The sequence below is a fragment of the Erpetoichthys calabaricus genome, chromosome 14 (genome assembly GCF_900747795.2).
Source record: "Erpetoichthys calabaricus chromosome 14, fErpCal1.3, whole genome shotgun sequence".
In the NCBI taxonomy this organism is placed as follows: domain Eukaryota; kingdom Metazoa; phylum Chordata; class Cladistia; order Polypteriformes; family Polypteridae; genus Erpetoichthys; species Erpetoichthys calabaricus.
In genome coordinates, this window is record NC_041407.2 from 6403156 (window position 1) to 6422709 (window position 19554).

Below are 19554 nucleotides of genomic sequence, written 5' to 3' on the forward strand. Positions count from 1 at the left end.
TATCGCATATATTCTATTCTCTTTTTCGCTGTTCCGTTATTTTACCGAGTAACAATTTCCGTTTGTTTGCGCTAGTGCGATCTTTCCTATCCTTTTTTTGAGACTTTCGAATTTTCGTACTTCCATTATCTCTAACCCGCTCTGAATGTTTGCCGCGTCATTGTTTTTGAATTCTTTACGACGTTCTACTTTGTCATCTACTCTTTGTCTTTTATTTCCAGCCCCGGGCGTTGTAAAATCTCTCGGCACAAAGTCTCGTCTCGCCGGTCGTGAAAGTGTCTCTCTGAGAAAGTCTCGTTTCGTCTCTCTTCCCAAGATTTTCTTTATTATAATAGAGAGATTTATACTGAATTTGATCTGGGATGCCCCTTTTCGTGGACCCTGGTTCAGCTGCACCATTTGCAGTTTTGCACCACATGGTCCACGGCAAATCCAGCACTGGAAAACATCCATGGTGCCCCCCCCCCCCCATTTCTCTTGATGTCCTTAGTCTACTTAATTGGTTGTTCCAGAAGATTCATTAGGATATAAAAAAAATGTGAAGTGGTCCACAACAAGAGCTCCTTTGTATTTCAGGACGGTTTGGGGGGGTGACACTTTAGATTTTCGTGTGAAATTCGGAAAGGGTGGGAAACTGGAGGATGAGGTGGGAGGCGGGTTGTGGGATGTGAGAGGTGGGTGGCAAACCAGGCGGGCAGGTGGATAGTGCTCTTTGGGTTTACCCACCCTGGCCCCACCTAATGCCACCTGAGCCCGCTTTCCGAGGGGAGCTGCTCAAGTTCTCTCTTTTCCGCCAAGCTGTTTCTCATTCCATAATTGCTTCACAGTAACATCTTCTCTCCCCCCCCCCCCCCCCCCCACCCCTCCCCGCTGGTGTCTCTCTCTCTTTAGGCGGATCCTGTTAAACTACGCGGTATATAATCCAGAGATGGGTTACTCCCAGGGGATGTCGGACCTGGTGGCCCCAATTCTGACAGAGGTCCAAGACGAGTCGGACACGTTCTGGTGCTTCGTGGGACTGATGCACAACACCATCTTTGTCAGCTCTCCTCGCGATGAAGACATGGAGAAGCAACTTGTGAGTTCCTGTTTTCCTTATTTTTTTTTTTCTCCTCTTTTTTTATTTTGCAAGATGTGTAAATTCTAATTTACACAATCTACACCATCAACAAAAGCTGCAAGTGTTGGCTGCTTTTTAAGTGTCAGACTTTTACAGTGAAGAATCCTGCAGGCAAACTATCTTGGTTTTTTTTTTTTTTTTTCTTCTCGTGCCGAGAAAAAGAAAACTGTTGAAAGATCACAGGCGGCACGACTGCCTTCAAGATGTCCTTTAATTGACGAACGAGTGTCACTGGGAAAAGCCATCCATGCAGTTTTCAGGGCCTGCACGACCAGTAGAGTAGACACAGGAGCCCAATCCGCACACACACACACACACATATGGACAACTTGAGGGAAAATACTCCCCCTAAAATTGATCTTTTGAAAATGTTATACTTAGTTATTGTCCTAACTCAGCAGGAAACCAAGATAAGTCATTTCTTGAGAAAACCGGCAAGGAAAAGAAAACGAAAATAAACCGAAGCAACTGAAAACCCCAGACGAGAGGTGAACCGCAAAGTCAAATAACACGCAATAAGCCAGGCAGGACGTGAAAAGTAATCAGATGAGAAGTCAAAATGTAAAAAAATTCTACGCAAACCAGTTTCTGATATAAAAGAACCCAATGGTGACCTGTTCTGTACAACGGCAAACGATGTGAGAAAAAAACGTCCGCAGAAGTAACAAAAAAATGTTCACGATACTCGTGTCGCATAATCCACGTGTGCTCCTACCATTCCTATTGAGAATGCCTACAGTGTCCTGACTGAGTTACAGAGCAGCGTTTGGGGGTGGCAAGTGGGGCGATCGTCCCTAGGCCCCACACCTAAGGGGGTCCCGCTTTTGAGGTCCGCATGTTCCGTTCGAGCGGATTGGTCAAGTTATATTCTCCAGTATGAGATGCTTCTAAGAGGAAACCCTTTGAAAATCCCTCTTCACGATCAAATTCCATACATGTACGTCTTTGAAAACATTCCATAGTCCACCTTCATCGCCCAAAAAGGGTCGCCAGTACAATCCCTTCCTAAAATAGGTATCGGCCATTAGTTGCTGGGTTGCTTTCTGTTTTGACTTGGGAACAACTGATGGGTTGTCGCTTATGACTCCTTCGTGTCTGGAGAGCCTGCCATCGTTTCTTAGTCGAGTGTTTGGTTCAGTTTGCTACATTAGGCCGCGTTGAAACAGTGCGGGATGTGTTTGGTAGTGGGACGTGCAGCAATGTTTTATTACTGGTTTAGCCGTATCGCAGTCGAAAACCATGAATGGAAGAGATCCTGGCACACTTCTTTTAATAGATTATATCATTATATTTTGATAAAAGTCCGTGTGTTATCTTGTGAAAATTTAGCTGAATACTGTAATGACAAAATCCAGCGTACGTCAACATTATTTTTATTAAATTCGCGTGTACGTTTTTACAGTTCACACATAAAGGTAATAGCGTTTGATATAACCTGCCCTGCATGGGGCTGGTCAGCCCTAGGAACAAACCCCAAAACACCCCTAAGGCCACCTCTGCGGGAGGCCAACGCAGTGTCGAGAATGGCTAGTGCTTCCCATCCTAGTTGGGGCATTCAAAATAAAATTGATGTACTGGGACAGTTAATCCCCAACCCCAGCATGGGAGATGGCAGTGCTTCTCCGATCTGGTCCCAGTATGGACACCCACAGGGTATCATGGGACTTGTAGTCTAGAAGGCCAACCGTGTCCTGGGTCCCTGGGGAGGGGCTGCCAGAAGGTGCTGTTGAGAGAAGTCCTCCTTAGTTTGGGGAGCTTCTGCCTGACCCAGAGGTGCCTTGCCCTGGCCCTGGAAGTATTTCTGGGTCCCCCATTAAAATCGGCCGTTTGGTGGGGTAGTGGAGGAAACTCATTATTGGATTGGATTGTGCTTGTGGTTACTGTGCTTGAGTATTGAAGGAAGAACCGACCAGAGGTACTTTGGTGTGATAAAACTCACTTCATTGGTGCCCTTGACTGTGTTTGCGCACTTAAGCCTGGCGTCTGGGCCTCTGGGGTGCCCCCTTTTGGTCACACTATGAAGATTCTGGTTTCCTCCTCCAGTCCAAGGACATTTCTGTACATTAAAGGATGATTTTTGTGTATTAAACGTTACTTCATTTATTTATTTGTCACATACATAGTTATACAGGACAACACGCAGTGAAATGCATCTTCTCACATACCCCTTGGGGTCAGAGCGCAGGGTCAGCCATTGTACAGCACTCCTGGAGCAATTGAAGGTTAAGGGCCTTAGCCCACGTAGTTCATATTGATAGTTGAGAAAAACATTTTAATGAAGCACGAGCGAAAAAAGATTATGATGTAATAGAACCCAATGGTGACCCGCGCTGTACAACGGCAGACGATGTGAAGGACGTTCAGAGGAATTAGAAACAAAAATTCTCACGTTACTTGTGCTGCATAATCCACAAGTTCATTACCCAGTTGTATGCTCAAAACCTGGCAAACGCAAGCATTCCAGTTACTTCCGGAATAATCGTAAACAGGAAAACACATTCCTGTCTTCCTATGGAAATGAACACAGGAGTCTTGACCAATGAATGAGGCGGTGAGTATTATGGAAAATCCCGGCTAGGAACACAGAAGGCCACGTAGAGACTTTATAAATAAAAGATTTATCAATTTAAAAGAAGAACATGAAGCTCCACGGAGCACAAAAAAGCAAAATGGAGTTCCCAGGGAGGTGAAGTCAAGAGAAAGTGCAGAAGATCAAAACTCCAGTGGTCACAATAAGGAAAGGAAAGGTGCGCAGTAAGCACTCACCAACTTCCTAGAGCACAGGTTCTTAACCTTAGGGGTCCGTCGTGTGTTTCCTGACTTTGGGCCACTCAGAGTCGACATTCACAATAATACTCAAGAGAAAGGGTCGAGAACGGTTGGCAGAGTGTTTTGCAATGGGTCTCCGCCGGAAGTTAAAGCACAACTGCATCTCTACATTATGACCTGTGTCAGCAATTCTCCAAGAGTGACCACCGCACTAACCAGGATGACGGCCTTAGGGCGATTCTACGTCTCAAAGACACCAATAAGGCAAAATTGAGTCATTCTTTAAGAACCCCTGCCAGAGAGCATTCGAAATGAACTGCCTGGGACCGTGGTGGTGATGAGCGGGTGGTCCCGCCACTTGCGGAACCAATTCACAAAACAGAAGTCACATCATGAAGACTTAGAGAGAATAAAAAAAATATAAGGAACAATACAAATAATTAAGAGGAGTAAATCAGTCCAACGGGAGCAAAAAAGGACCAGAGTAGCAGAGAAGTATGTAAGAGTTGTAGAGGATATGTACGAGGGAAGTGTGACCGCAGTGAGGTCTATAGGAGGAGTGACGAAGGGGGGAATTACATCAGGGATCGGCTCTGAGCCCTTTCTTATTTGCAATGGTGATGGACAGATTGACAGACGAGATTAGACAGGAGTCCCCGTGGTCCGTGATGTTTGCTGATGACATTGTGATCTGTAGCAAGAGTAGGGAGCAGGTTGAGGAGACCCTGGAGAGGTGGAGATATGAGAGGAGAGGAGTGAAGGTCAGTAGGACCACCAAGACAGAATACATGTGTGTGAATGAGAGGGAGGTCAGTGGAATGGTGAGGATGAGGGGAGTAGAGTTGGTGAAGTTGGAGGAGTTCAAATACTTGGGATCAACAGTACAAAGTAATGGGGATTGTGGAAGAGAGGTGAAGAAGAGAGTGCAGGCAGGGTGGAGAAGAGTGTCAGAAGTAATTTGTGACAGACGGGTACCAGTAAGAGTGAAAGGGAAGGTCTACAGGATGGTAGTGAGACCACCTATGTTATATGGGTTGGAGACGGTGGCACAGGAGACAGAGCTGGAGGTGGCAGAGTTAAAGATGCTAAGATTTGCATTGGGTGTGACGAGGATGGACAGGATTAGAAATGAGGACATTAGAGGGTCAGCTCAGGTTGGAAGGTTTGGAGACAAAGTCAGAGAGACGAGATTGTGTTGGTTTGGAGATGTGCAGAGGAGAGATGAGGGGTATAATGATAGAAGGGTGCTAAGGATAGAGCTGCCAGGCAAGAGGAGAAGACGAAGGCCCAAGAGGAGGCTTATGGATGTGGTGAGAGACGACATGCAGGTGATGGAAGGTGGAAGAAGATGATCCTCTGTGGCGACCCCTAACAGGAGCAGCCAAAAGAAGAAGAGAGCAAAAAGGACACCGGCCAGGGGCTGAAAGTCAACACCCACGGGCCGACTTAGCAGCGCTGATCCTCCTAACCTGCGTGTCTTGGAGACCCACCCAGACAGACGGACATGGGAGGAACACGCAGACGCCACACGAGGAGAGCACCGGGGACCTGAACCCCCGGTCTGCATGTTGTAAGGCAGCAGCACTGCCACTGGACCACCTTTATTACTTTAATTTAGAAAAAGATCATTGTTTAATTCTTCTTCTTTAATTCATAAAGGTCAATAGGAAGTCTTTTGTAGAAGCAACTTCCCTTTTGCATTTGTACATTACAAACTTTAAATAATGAATATTTATCTCCATAAACAGCTTTGGCAGAAATGATAAACGAGGTGGGGAAAAAAAAGAAGGAAATTCTTTAAAAAAAAAAAATACGAGCCCTCGTTTGACTGTCCACCTTCACATGAGTGGTTGCCAGTGGAAACCAACTCTCCTCCGCACAACGCTAGTGAATACGGAATTAAAATATTAGTATTCATTTAACAGTTTTGTCAAGACGCATCGTGTGTGACTCTTGCATTTGTCACAAATTAAAATGCAGGCTGAAAACAAAGAAAAGCAAAAACGCCCTTCAGTGAGGCCACATGTCTTGAGCAACTTGAATTAGTTTAATGTTTTAGTTTGCTGGGATGGACTCGAGGACCCCACAGCTCCGTTGAGGAAGAGCAGATACAGAAAACAAACGAATGAAAGAGGTGTGAAAAAAAATGAATAACTGAAGTAATGAATAAATAAATGATAAAGAGTAGTGAATGAATGAATAAATGAAGATTAGCAATGAATGAATACATGAATGAGTGAGTGAATGAATGAGCAAATGAATAAATGAAGTTTAGATAGATAGATAGATAGATAGATAGATAGATAGATAGATAGATAGATAGATAGATAGATAGATAGATAGATAGATAGATAGATATTGTAACAATGAATGAATATATAAGTAAATGAGTGAGTGAATGAATGAGTAAATGAAGATTAGCAATGAATGAATAAATTAATGAGTGAGTGAATGAATGAGCAAATGAATAAATGAAGTGTAACAATGAATGAATATATAAGTAAATGAGTGAGTAAATGAATGAATAAATGAAGATTACCAATGAATGAGTGAGTGAGTGAGTGAGTAAATGAATAAATGAAGATTAGCAATGAATGAATATATAAGTAAATGAATGAGTGAATGAATGAGTAAATGAAGATTAGCAATGAATGAATAAATGAATCAGTGAGTGAGTGAATGAATGAGCAAATGAATAAATGAAGTGTAACAGTGAATGAATATATAAGTAAATGAGTGAGTGAATGAATGAGTAAATGAATAAATGAAGATTACCAATGAGTGAGTGAGTGAGTGAGTGAGTGAGTGAGTGAGTGAGTGAGTGAGTGAGTGAATAAATGAAGATTACCAATGAATGAATATATAAGTAAATGAGTGAGTGAATGAATGAGTAAATGAATAAATGAAGATTAGCAATGAATGAGTGAATGAATGAATGAATGAGTAAATGAATAAATGAAGAGTAACAGTGAATGAATATATAAGTAAATGAATGAGTGAATGAATGAGTAAATGAAGATTAGCAATGAATGAATAAATGAGTGAGTGAGTGAATGAGCAAATGAATAAATGAAGTGTAACAATAATAATATATAAGTAAATGAGTGAGTGAGCGAGTGAGTGAATGAATGAAAGGATAAATGTAATGCTCTTTCAGCGGTGAAGCCGCATGCTAGAAGCACAAAGGAATCCCGATGGGGTGAGCTGTGCTTCCTGATGATGTCAGCTGATCTCACTCTGTGTCAGCCCACACCGTCTCCGTGGGGTGTCGCCACTACTCTACACTCCACCCGTGCACAATGCAAACTCCCCATCTTTGTCACCAGGAAGCGCACCTCTCACCGCATTCAGAGATGGCCTCTGCGCAGCTGACTAAAGGACCTCTCCATTTTGCAAATGTTGCAAGGAGATCACTTACGGGACTAAAGTTGCGGGTCACAGTTTCTGACTGACCACTGTTAGTTCACTACAGTGCGCATCTTCGAACTGAAATGATTTATGGTGTGAGTCCACAACGATCCACTAATCTAATTATAAAACGTATTTAACATGAGTGCTCTCTTTGAACAGAAGCATAAATTGATGCTCATGTTTCAGGTGACATCCATTTTGTCACTAAATGTTGTGTGTGGTTTGACATTTTTACAAAAATATGAAATAAGTATTTAAATAAGTATTTAAAAATGAAAATACGTTTATAAGTAAACGTGACAGAAGTGAAATGTCCGCGTTCACCTGGCACTCCCCCTGACATCCGCCTCTTGTGTATTTCAGCTGTACCTGCGAGAGCTGCTGAGGTTAATGCACCCGCGTCTATACCAGCACCTGGTGCAGCTGGGTGAAGATGGGCTGCAGATGCTGTTCTGCCACCGCTGGATCCTCCTCTGTTTCAAGAGGGAGTTTCCTGATGCCGAAGCTTTACGCATTTGGGAGGCATGCTGGGCGCATTATCAGGTCACTTTATCACACCATCTGTCTGCTTAAATCTGTGTGAAACGTTTGTGTTAGTCAGTCAGCCATCCAATCAGGTATTTTTGTAGAGCACCTTTAACTTGGGGCAACATCACAAAGGGGTGAATGCAAAACAGAACACAAGACTGGTGGTATGGGAATTAGGCACAGGGAACGGAACAAAATCCATCCATCCATCCATCCATTTTCAAACCCGTTGAATCCGAACATAGGGTCACGGGGGTCTGCTGGAGCCAATCCCAGCCAACACAGGGCACAAGGCAGGAACCAATCCCAGGCAGGGTGCCAACCCACCGCAGACAGAACAAAATCAAAATACAAAAATTAAATTGAGCATGATCTGAGTTCTATGACCAAATGACATTAAGGGACAGACCTAGATAGTGGATTCTGGCTAGTATGGTCCACAAAGCAGGAATATCCACTCGTAGTAATAGACAGTACATTAATACCAAAGGTGGAACACTGTCACAGTGGATATTTAGGCCAGTGCCAAACTCCCCTCTGAATTACAACCATCAGAGCCCTTTAGTTGTCCCCAAAACACATGTGTGTGATGACAGACAGACAGACAGACAGACAGATAGATAGATAGATAGATAGATAGATAGATAGATAGATAGATAGATAGATAGATAGATAGATAGATAGATAGATTTTAGCGTAGTTGGCAGGATTAGATAGATAGATAGATAGATTTTAGCGTAGTTGGCAGGATTAGATAGATAGATAGATAGATTTTAGCGTAGTTGGCAGGATTAGATAGATAGATAGATAGATAGATAGATAGATAGATAGATAGATAGATAGATAGATAGATAGATAGATAGATAGATAGATAGATAGATAGATAGATAGATAGATAGATAGATTTTAGCATAGTTGGCAGGATTAGATAGATAGATAGATAGATGTGAAAGGCACTATATAACAGATAGAATTTGGTATAGTAGGCAGGATTAGATAGATAGATAGATAGATAGATAGATAGATAGATAGATAGATAGATAGATAGATAGATAGATAGATGTGAAAGGCACTATATAACAGATAGAATTTGGTATAGTAGGCAGGATTAGATAGATAGATAGATTTTAGCGTAGTTGGCAGGATTAGATAGATAGGTAGATTTTAGCGTAGTTGGCAGGATTAGATAGATAGGTAGATTTTAGCGTAGTTGGCAGGATTAGATAGATAGATTGGCTAAATCATATATAACATATCAATCATCCATTCTCCTGGTCTTTCCTGTCTATGCCTACCATAAAACTGGTATCACTCTTGACCCTCGCCCTTAGGCTTTCAGGTGTGAGCCCACAAGATGGCACCATGTCGCCATTTTTGCTGAGCCCAGCAGGGTTTTATGGGTTTTCCAGCCACTAGGCCACTTGCCAGTGAACACCATCCCCAGGTCTGGCTCAAAAAGTGGGTCCCAGTAACCCACCCCAGGCAGATTACACAGTTTTATTTTTTTCATTTGTACCTTCCTGAGGGTCTCTGTGAACAGTTCTTTGTCAGACCTTTCAGCCCAAACCTGTATGCCAAGGGAGACCCTACCAAAGAGGCAGAGAAAGATGGTTTCTGGCTTTGGCTAAGAAGGAAGGACCCACCGCTGGGGTATTAAAGAAGCTTAGTTGGGTGGTATGAAGTAACATTAGCATCTATGTTCAGTTGTAGGGAGTGGGAAGGAGATTTCCCTGATCACGGCCCTACCACATGGAGATGTTCTGGAATTAAATGGGCCAAACATCAGATAATGGTGGCTCCTGGCTGATGTCCCTGCAGCTGGTTATGTGTCACTGACAGAAGTGTGACAGGCAGCAGTGCCTTGCAGGATAAACATCTACCTGCGTTCATAATTGGGCCCAGTGCTTATGCTGAAATGTTTCATGGATACATGTGTTTGGACAGTTACCATGACACGTTTGTATGATTTAGGGTCAGTGTTTGCTCTCACAATAGCGAACACTCATCCCGTCTTTCAGAGAGGTCATCACATAATGAGGAGGCGAGTGGCAGGAATGGGCCGGTGTCCCTTTAAGAATGGCTTTGTCTCCTGGAAGCACATAAGCAGGTCAGCCAGTGGTAAGCCATGTGACCACGTTATCTTCTGAAGCGGATTTTTAGATGGGGGGGGGTGGGGTGGGGGGCAGCAGTCAGCTGTAACATCAGTTTGTGGCATAATCTGCACATCAGCTCTTTCATTCATTCCTGCTAGTGGCAGGATTTCCAGTCCAGTTGACCCTGTTGGCTACAAAGTTAAACAGATTAATATATGAAACAATCCACACAATCTACTGTGCAATATGTTCAGGGGGTCTAAACTGCTGCTTTATTTTACATTCATTCTTTTATGAATATTTTTGATTTTGAGTAACAGCTGTTGAAAATTCTATTTTCAGACACTGCATTTTGAAGTGTAAGGCTGCTGCAGTTGAGTTCATCCATTAAATCACTTAAATACAAATATCTAGGTTTCTTGCATTAGCTAATGATTATTTTAAATCGATATTTTGCACGTTCAGAGAAAGGAATGTCTCAGTGGTAATAATAAAAGTAAAAAAAAAAAAAAAAATCGCCATCTGCAGTTCTTATTAAAATATTCCGATTTTCACCTGAGGAGCGAGTGACAGCCAATCTCGGGGCAAAAAGGTCACATCCCTGTGGCATCGGAATACGAGCAATGCCCTAAAAAACCCAGCTTAGCTGACACACTCAATTAAATTCAGAGTTTTGCCTTTTAGGACAGAGATTCTTTGCACTTGTTTATTTTGGAAGATGTCACTTCCATTTATTGCATCCTATGAGACTGTATTGGCCTGCTGAAATTAATTGGATACACATAATCAAATAATTCAGCTTATCTATCTATCTATCTATCTATGGTATTTGATTTGACCAAAAATGTAATTATCTGCAATCAGTTCAGTTCAAATTTATTGCCACGTGCACATTGAAACAGCACAGTGCCTTACATGCCAAAACAACACACAACACGTAGTGCTGTGTATCTCACTAACGTAGGTTGTATAAAATATAATCATAAATATAATAATACGTGAAACTTAGCTCAGATGGCCCCCTGGTTCCGTGGTCTACGCTAATATATATTGCCCATCATATCTATGCATAATATATAATGTTTTACAGTACCTTTCACATCTATCTATCAGTATGTCTGTCTGCCGGACTGTGTTTAAACCAATTTCATTTGTTTTGAGAATCACAGTTTGCCTCAAATTACTGTCATGAAATCCTGAGGGTTTATCTGTATCTTTTTATATCCACCCTTATAACATAACACAGTGCTGTTCACATCTATCACCTTTTGTATCCATTTAAATAATGTAAGGTGCCTTTTACATTATCTATCTATCTATCTTACAGTGCCTTTCACATCCATCTATCTATCTATCTATTATATAGCACCTTTCATTTCTATCTATTTATCTACATCTATCATATAGTGCCTTTCGTTTCTAGCTATCTAAATCTGTTATATAGTGCCTTTCATTTAATCTATCTATCTATCTATCTATCTATCTATCTATCTATCTATCTATCTATCTATCTATCTATCTATCTATCTATCTATCTATCTATCTATCTATCTATCTATCTATCTAATCCTGACAACTACGCTAAAACCTATCTGTCTAATCCTGCCAACTACGCTAAAATCTATCTATCTATTTAATGCTGCCAACTACGCTAAAATCTGTCTATCGATCCATCCATCCTTTGGCAAACACAAAATTCACATAAACACACATGTACAGTATATACTGAGTATATACAGTGAAACAGAAAACGATACACCAAAATAAGAATTGGGGGCTTATTATTTTATTGTTTTAATGAAACAGGGCTACCTGCAATGAAAACAAACAGAAGACAAAGGGGGCAGCTCCACCATCCGATATGTTGCTATCTAGGTTGGATAGAGTTCTGGGTGAGATCCTTCTGCTCCAGAGGCTGATTCCTGAATGAATGACAAGTTTCAAGTTTGACTCCATTTATATTACTGATGTCACTGTTTCTCCAATGCCTCATGTGAGCAACTGAGTTCCCCTGCCCTCTCTAATGGGGCTTCTTCCCTTCATGTGACTCTGAAGGCATTTCCCCACCATATGTATTATGCTAATATATATATATATATATATATTATATATATGTATGGTTGAAAATAGTTTTACTGTCAAATAATGCAAAGAGTACGCGACACGTGTTTCGCCCTAATTCTGAGGGGATGCAGTGAGTGTGTACGCCTGATGAGCCCAGAATTAGGGCGAAACACGTGTCGCGTACTCTTTGCATTATTTGACAGTAAAACTATTTTCAACCATTCTATGATCTGTTTCTCACAACTGAAAGAGGGCACTGTGGTGGATGTTAGCCGACTGGCTGACCAACCACAAGCGTTACCTGGTAGGTAACCACCTATACAATCAGATTGTGATTCAGACTACGAATACCATATAATATAGTACAGTGGAACCTCGGTTTGCGAACATAATTTGTTCCGGAAACGTGCTCGTAGTCCAAAGCACTCGTATATCAAAGTGAATTTCCCCATAAGAAATAATGGAAACTCATATGATTTGTTCCACAACCCAAAACTATTCATATTAAAATGATTAATACAAAATATAAAGTAAAAATACATAAAACCAATTAACCTGCACTTTACCTTTGAAAAGAATCACGGCTGGTGTGAGTGAGTTTCTAAACTCTTGTGGGATTTCACCCAACGGGACGACACGCGGAAGAGCGTCCCAAAGCAATCGCAGTCTCCCAGCGCTGTAGCAGTTCGCCGTAAAAGCGAATCCGAAAAGATGGCGGACATGCTATAAGCACCTGCTGTCGATGGGTGATACAAAGAACAAGGAACATTATAAATGCGCAGGGCCCTGCTTGTGTCTGTGTATAGGAGAGCGGCAGATCCCGCTACAATAAATAACCGCGCTGTTGCTGTTTCAAGCTGAATAAAGCTGGTGTTGCTAAAGTACGGAGACTCAGGTTCGTGTTTTGGGGTGCAAGACAGGGACTCGCACGTCACAACACACACACGAGCGCGAGCGTGCACGTGCACACACACATACGCACGTGCACACACAGTCACAATGTTAATGCTGCAGTAAACAGTATACGCTCGTACGGATGTTGACTATATGAGTGACGCACGCCGACTCAGACGGAGAATAGGAGACGATTGCCCACAGTCCCGCAGAGAGAGAGAGAAGAACCATCAGCTCAGTTGTGATCACATGACACTCAGCAGACAAAGAGTATACATACTACTCGTATTCCAAGACTTCGCTCGTTTATCACGTCAAAATTTATTAAAAATTTTTGCTCGTCTTGCAAAACACTCGTAAACCAAGTTACTCACAAACCGAGGTTCCACTGTATATGGAAAGTCATCATATATTCATCATATATATATATATAATGTATATATACACATACATATACATACATACATACAGTACATATACATACATATATATATATATATATATATATACATACATATATATATATATATATATATATATATATATATATATATATATATATATATACATACACACATACATAGATATATTGTGTGTATGTTTGGTTAAATTCAAATGTTCGTAAAGGATAATCACAACGGTCAACAGAAGAACAGCAGAGAGTCGGTGTACCTTATAACAAGCATTCGATTTTCTCATTCATTCTTTGGCAAACACAACATTTTTCGTAACAGCAAAACACGCTCACAAATGAAACTCCTAAGCAAGAAGTGCAAACATTTTTGATGCCTTCAGTCCACGGCCATCACTTGTACATCGTAATTGGATTTATGAAACCAGCAGGTGATCAATGGCTCTCATTAGATTTTATTAAAAGGCTTTTCATTCCCCTTTGACATCATCCCCAGCTATAATGTCCGTCTTCATGACGGCCCTCTGTGAAGTGAGTCATTTGTTGAGCCTCCTGCTTTCCCATTTCATCATCATCACGGCTATGCAGGCTGAAACATTTAAGACTTGCCGTCTTCCTCGTTTTATTTCACGAGTCTCTTTGGTGAGGTCTGTTCAAGGACCTCACAGTCCTGTCTCTTTAAAACCAGTCTAAAAAAAAAAAAAGAAAAAGGGAAACGGGGGGGAAAAAAATTGATGCTTCTGTCTAACTGTAAAGCTACGGAAATTCAGGAAAGACAGAAGCTCAGCAGGTTTAATCACAGCCTTGCTGCAGAGGTAGAAGAAATGTCAAGCTGGGAAGACAAATCAGTAATTACGCTATGCCATCACTGCTTACCTGTGGAATTCTCAGAGCTCTAATTACAGATTGTGACAGAGTATGTCATTTATCCGGAAGCTACCACAAAAAATATTGTTCATAATAATCATGAAGTTAATTGATATACGAGTGACATTTCAAGACTTTCTTCACCTTTCAATGGATTCTAGGGTAATAATCTTCTTGAGTATGTATGTTATTATCTCTTCAAATTTGAATATAATTCAAATAAATCTATTGTTATTTTCCATCATGAAAAAAATTCTCAAACCTACTTCAGAGTCGCCGTGGACCAGAGCCTATCCTAGCAGCATTGGGCGCAAGGCAGGAAACATCCCTCAAACGGGGCGCCGGATGTTCATTCCACACCCAGACAGCATCCACATCTAACCAGCACATCCTTGGGGATGAAGGAGGAAAGCAGTTGATGAGGAGGAGCTGCAAACTTCATCCAGCCATTGACTGTGAGACGCCTCAGTGCCCTCGACCTCGGCATAAATCTTGTAGTTCATGACCGAGCGATCAGGAGAGAGAGATGGAGAGACACGGACTCAGAAACTCGATATAATCGATCTTCAGCCTCCTTTCCGTAAGCTAATCAGGTCCCAGGTTCAGGATTAGGGACGAGCTCACGACTTGATCAATGCATACACTCCACAGGGAAGAAATCGAAGGATCTCTGACGAAAACCAAATGATTAGCTCACCACGCTGGCCCCAGAGTTCTGCCTCCACTCCACAGGGCGGATCGGAGGACTCCACAGCAGGCAACCCTCTCTCCAACATGAGCAGTCAGAAGGTTCCTAGCAACAGCCACACTGAACAACTGGTAGACAAAATGGCGAGAAGATGTTTTCTTGATTTTTGACTTTTTGATTTGATACACTTTATTAATCCCCGAGGGGGAAATTGTCATTGTGCATGATAACCTTTGGAGGTCAGAGCACCGGGTCAGCCATTGTACAGCAAGTTTGAGGTTCAGGGTCTTGCTCAAGGGCCCAGGGGAGTAGGATCCCTTCTAGCAGTAATGGGATTTGAGCAGGCAACCTTCCAGAGACTGACGCAGATGATCAAACAAACAGATGAAAACTGACGAGAAGATGAAGTGACGAGGAGACGAAGAGATACAACCTGGTATCATCAGTTCCACTTTAAACGTTCCAGGGATTTTAGGCAGTCAATCCCTAGCCTACACGCCACCATCCCCTTCACATTCGCGAGGCTGTGTGCTTCAATCAAGAATCTATGCTGCATTCGACTAAAACTCCGAACTCGCGATTTCCGACCTCCGATTTGGAAAATGGATAGTAAACGCACCCCAGACTTTGCAAATCTGGGGCTGGTCTCTCAGGTTCCGAGTTTGTCAGATTAGGATGTGAATCCAAAATGTTGACGTACACCGTGAATAGTAAAGCCTGGTTTATACATAACCCTGTGAAGCTGGCGCAAAGATCGCACCGCAAACCGCATGCACAGTGAACGACGAAAACACATTTATAGTTGTTGCGGCCCATTCGATCCTCCTAGTCAGTAAGTGACAGTGTTGGGTCACCGCAGAGGATGTGAGACCCTGCTGATGGAAGAAGAGCTGTGCCGGTTATTACTGATGTTAAGGAGAAGAAAAGGCAAAGCTGGAGTGCTAGACCTAATCGATCAAAAGCGTGGGGGGACCTACGTGATGTGCAGATGCATTTCAAATGTGTCCCCATGTCTTTCTTGCGTTTTGATGACCTGTTACGTCATAATCAGCCCCTGGCACCCATGTAGCCAGCCTCTCCTCGAAATTCACCGTTTTCGGATATACGGCCGTCGCATCCCCCATGTAGCGTAGTTAGAGGAATTTCTGCGCACAGCGCGTAGCGTGTCTCCAAATCTGACGTCATTTTCACCGCATGACGACTCTCACGCCCCGAGTATAAACTAGACTTAAGTTCAGTAACACTTCATAGGTTTACTTTGTTTATTAGAAGAATTTCTCTCTATTATAAAAGGAAATCCGGGGACGAGACTTTCTCCGAGATAATTTCAGGTCCCGCGAGACGAGACTTTTTGCCAAGAGATTTTGACAAGTCTCGCCCTCCTCTTCGACATTTATAACCACGCCCGCATGTCCAATCACTTCTCATTCGTGTGAATGCTATTGTCAGACACAGTTCCTGTAATATCAGCTCCATGCGGGGTCGGAAATAAAAGACAAAGAGTAGAAGACAAAGTAGAACGTCGTCAAATAGTTCAAAAATGTTGGCGCGGTACACGTGCAGAGCAGGTTAGAGATTATGAAAGTACTAAAATTCGAAAGTCTCAAAAGACGGATAGTAAAGATCGCATTAGCGCTAACAAACGGAAATGATTACTCTGTGAAATAACGGAACAACGAATAGAGATTGAAAATATGGACATAGGTGATATGACAGAAGTATGAAGATATTGTTCGGGTTTAAAGTTTAAGATGGAGACTTGTAGATTGTCTAATTCATGTTGCCATCAGGGAAAAGTAGTGTTCCTTCCCAATGAAGGGGCCTATCCGCGAGAATTAAAAGATTTATTGTTTGGTGAAAGTGAAATCCACATACGTGAGCGGCAGAGACGTGAAGTGGCTGGCACGTAGTGCACACCCGGGGGTTGGTGAGCGAAGCCCGCTAGTACTTTAAAGGAATCACCACTGTAGATATTACTGAATATTGTGAAGGTAAACATTAACATTCCCAGAATGAACGATAACAGCCTAACCCGTGTTAGCTTGATATGCGCTACTGTTCGTACATTGCAGCTTCCAAGCAGAATTAGTACTATTTATTGTGACCAAGAGCATGACAACACATTTTTTACACCTTTCTTGTTCATTGGTTTCTTCTTTGTACGGGTCCACAGAACTGTTTTAGTTAATGTTTGTTGTTGAAACACCAGCTTTCAAGATGGCCCACTTGGGTAGCGCAAACACGTGGAGGTCGCAAATAACGCAATTGCGACTTCTTCATCATAACGGCGGGGCTGGGAAGTCAGGGATCCCGACTGGTGCCAAACACGCAAATGGATCCACAGCTCAGACAAACTTCAGTGAAGTTTTGGGAGCGGCAGCGCGCTATCAGCACTTGCTCCTTTTCAGGTAACTCTCCTGAATTTACTTTCGGGTCCTTCACTCTTTGTTCTAGGCCAGTCGGCAATGAACCCACCGCTCCTTCCCTCACAGCGTCGGCACAATGGCACCGCTGCATTCTCGGGTATGCAAACCTCCCGAACTCCCACGTGACCTGCCCACGCGCCAGCCTCCTCACCAGATCGCGATCCGGGCAGCCCAGCTGTCATTTCCTACTGCCGTCTTCACGGCACCACCTCATTCCGTGGGGGTGAGTATTGAGATATTATTTAGGAAAAGAAAGGGTCAAGCTATAAACAATTTCTCTCTGTATGCCCCTTGACATGGACTGGGCATGAGATTTAAGCCCAGGACGCAGAATCCACAGAGTAGCCGCACTATCAGCTACACCACCATGATGCCCATATTAAATTGCGCAGAGCTTTTATGGAAGTCTTAATAAGATTTTAGCCTGGACAGATGTTTCACCCGGCTCAGTGTGTAACCTCTTTAGATATTTAATACCAAAGAGAGAGAACGTAATGCGATTTGAAGGATATGAGCATCCTCGACCGCCATTAAACTTTAACCTTGCGGAAAACTCAAGAACGATGCTGTGCGCAAAAACTGAAAGGGCAGTGGGAACCAGCAAAGCTCTTTATACCAGTAGAATCCTTTTATAATTTCAGATGTGCAATTGGCATAGCGGCACAGTGGTAGCACTGCTGCCCCACAGTAAGGAGACCAGGGTTAGGGTCCTGGGTCCTCCTTCTGCTGTGAATTTCATTTCACAGGAGCCAACGCTGATACAGCGCATTGCGGCACCCACCACATGACAAACCAACTCAGGGATCCCAGATTAGGACCCGAGTGCAGCCATGCAACGGGTGACACCTCAGCACCACACCACAGTGGGAGGTTTTTTATGGTGACTGGAGTGCCAATTCTGCCACCAACCCCCATGTTTTTCAGTGCATTCCCTGCAGTAACGTCATACCCAGGACGGAGCAATTGCAGGTTAAGGGCCTTGCTCAAGGACCCAATGAAGTAGAGTCACTTTTGGTGTTTACGGGATTCAAACCAGCAACCTTCCGATTGCCAGTGTAGATCCCTAGCCTCAGAGCCACCACTCCGCCCCACCCGCCTCTTTACAAACTTAGCTCAGATGGCCCCCAGTTCCGTGGTCTATCATATATCACTCCAACTATCCCTGTATAGCACAACACAAAACCATAATCCAAAATAAAGGATTGGGACCATCATTTTATCGTTTTCATGAAACAGGGCTGCCTGCAATGAAAGCAATCATCGAGATGCCAGTCGAGATGCAAGAGTGCTTCAGAATGTTCTTCCTGACATTTGCTATCTCTGGAAGACCGGGGTAGCCATTCTTTGTTTGCCCTGGAGACGAAGTACAAAAAGTAACACACATTGTGGAGTTCGCATGTTCTCCCCGTGTCTGTGTGGGTTTCCTCCCTGAGCTTTCAAAGTAGCAACTTCCCCTTAATATCTGACATGGCTTATGGACACAGTAGGATTTCAGCAGTGACATTAAGTTTATTGGATTAACAGAAAATATGCATCATAAAAAAATTAGACAGGTGCACCCCAACAGAGAAATGACATCAATACTTAGTTGAGCCTCCTTTTCATGTCTAACAGCCTCTAGACGCTGATGAGTGTCTGATTCTGGATGGAGGTATTGTTCACCATTCTTCATACAAAATCTCTCCAGTTCAGTTCAATTTGATGGACAGCCTGCTTCAAATCATCCCATAGATTTTCGATGATATTCAAGTCAGAGGACTGTGACGGCCATTCCAGAACATTGTACTTCTCTCTCTGCATGAATGCCTTTGTAGATTTCCAACTGTGTTTTGGGTCATTGTCTTGTTGGAATATCCAACCCCTGCGTAACTTCAACTTTGTGACTGATACTTGAACATTATCCTGAAGAATTTGTTGATATTGGGATGAATTCATCCGATCCTCGACTTTAACAAGGGCCCCAGTCCCTGAACTCGCCACACAGCCCCACAGCATGATGGAACCTCCACCAAATTTGACAGTAGGTAGCAGGTGTTTGTCTTGGAATGCCGTGTTCTTCTTCTGCCATGCAAAGCGCTTTTTGTTCTGACCAAATAACTCAATTTTTGTCTCATCAGTCCAAAGCACTTTGTTCCAAAATGAATCTGGCTTGTCTAAATGAGCATTGGCATACAACAAGCGACTGTTTGTGGCGTGAGTGCAGAAAGGGCTACTCTCTCATCACCCTGCCATACAGACGTTCAAATTGCGCTGAATTGTAGAACGATGTACAGATGCACCGT

The 19554-nt window shown here is 42.8% G+C and overlaps 1 protein-coding gene across 2 annotated transcripts in view; it reads left to right on the forward strand.

Moving 5' to 3' along the window:
- Window positions 1-19554, forward strand: part of tbc1d16 (TBC1 domain family, member 16) — a 181786-nt gene that overhangs the window by 146112 nt on the left and 16120 nt on the right. For both annotated transcript variants that reach the window (XM_051936499.1, XM_028820023.2), the window contains 2 exons: window positions 892-1078; window positions 7664-7843. In XM_051936499.1, coding sequence (XP_051792459.1) covers window positions 892-1078; window positions 7664-7843 — 367 coding nt within the window. The remainder of the gene's footprint in view (window positions 1-891; window positions 1079-7663; window positions 7844-19554) is intronic.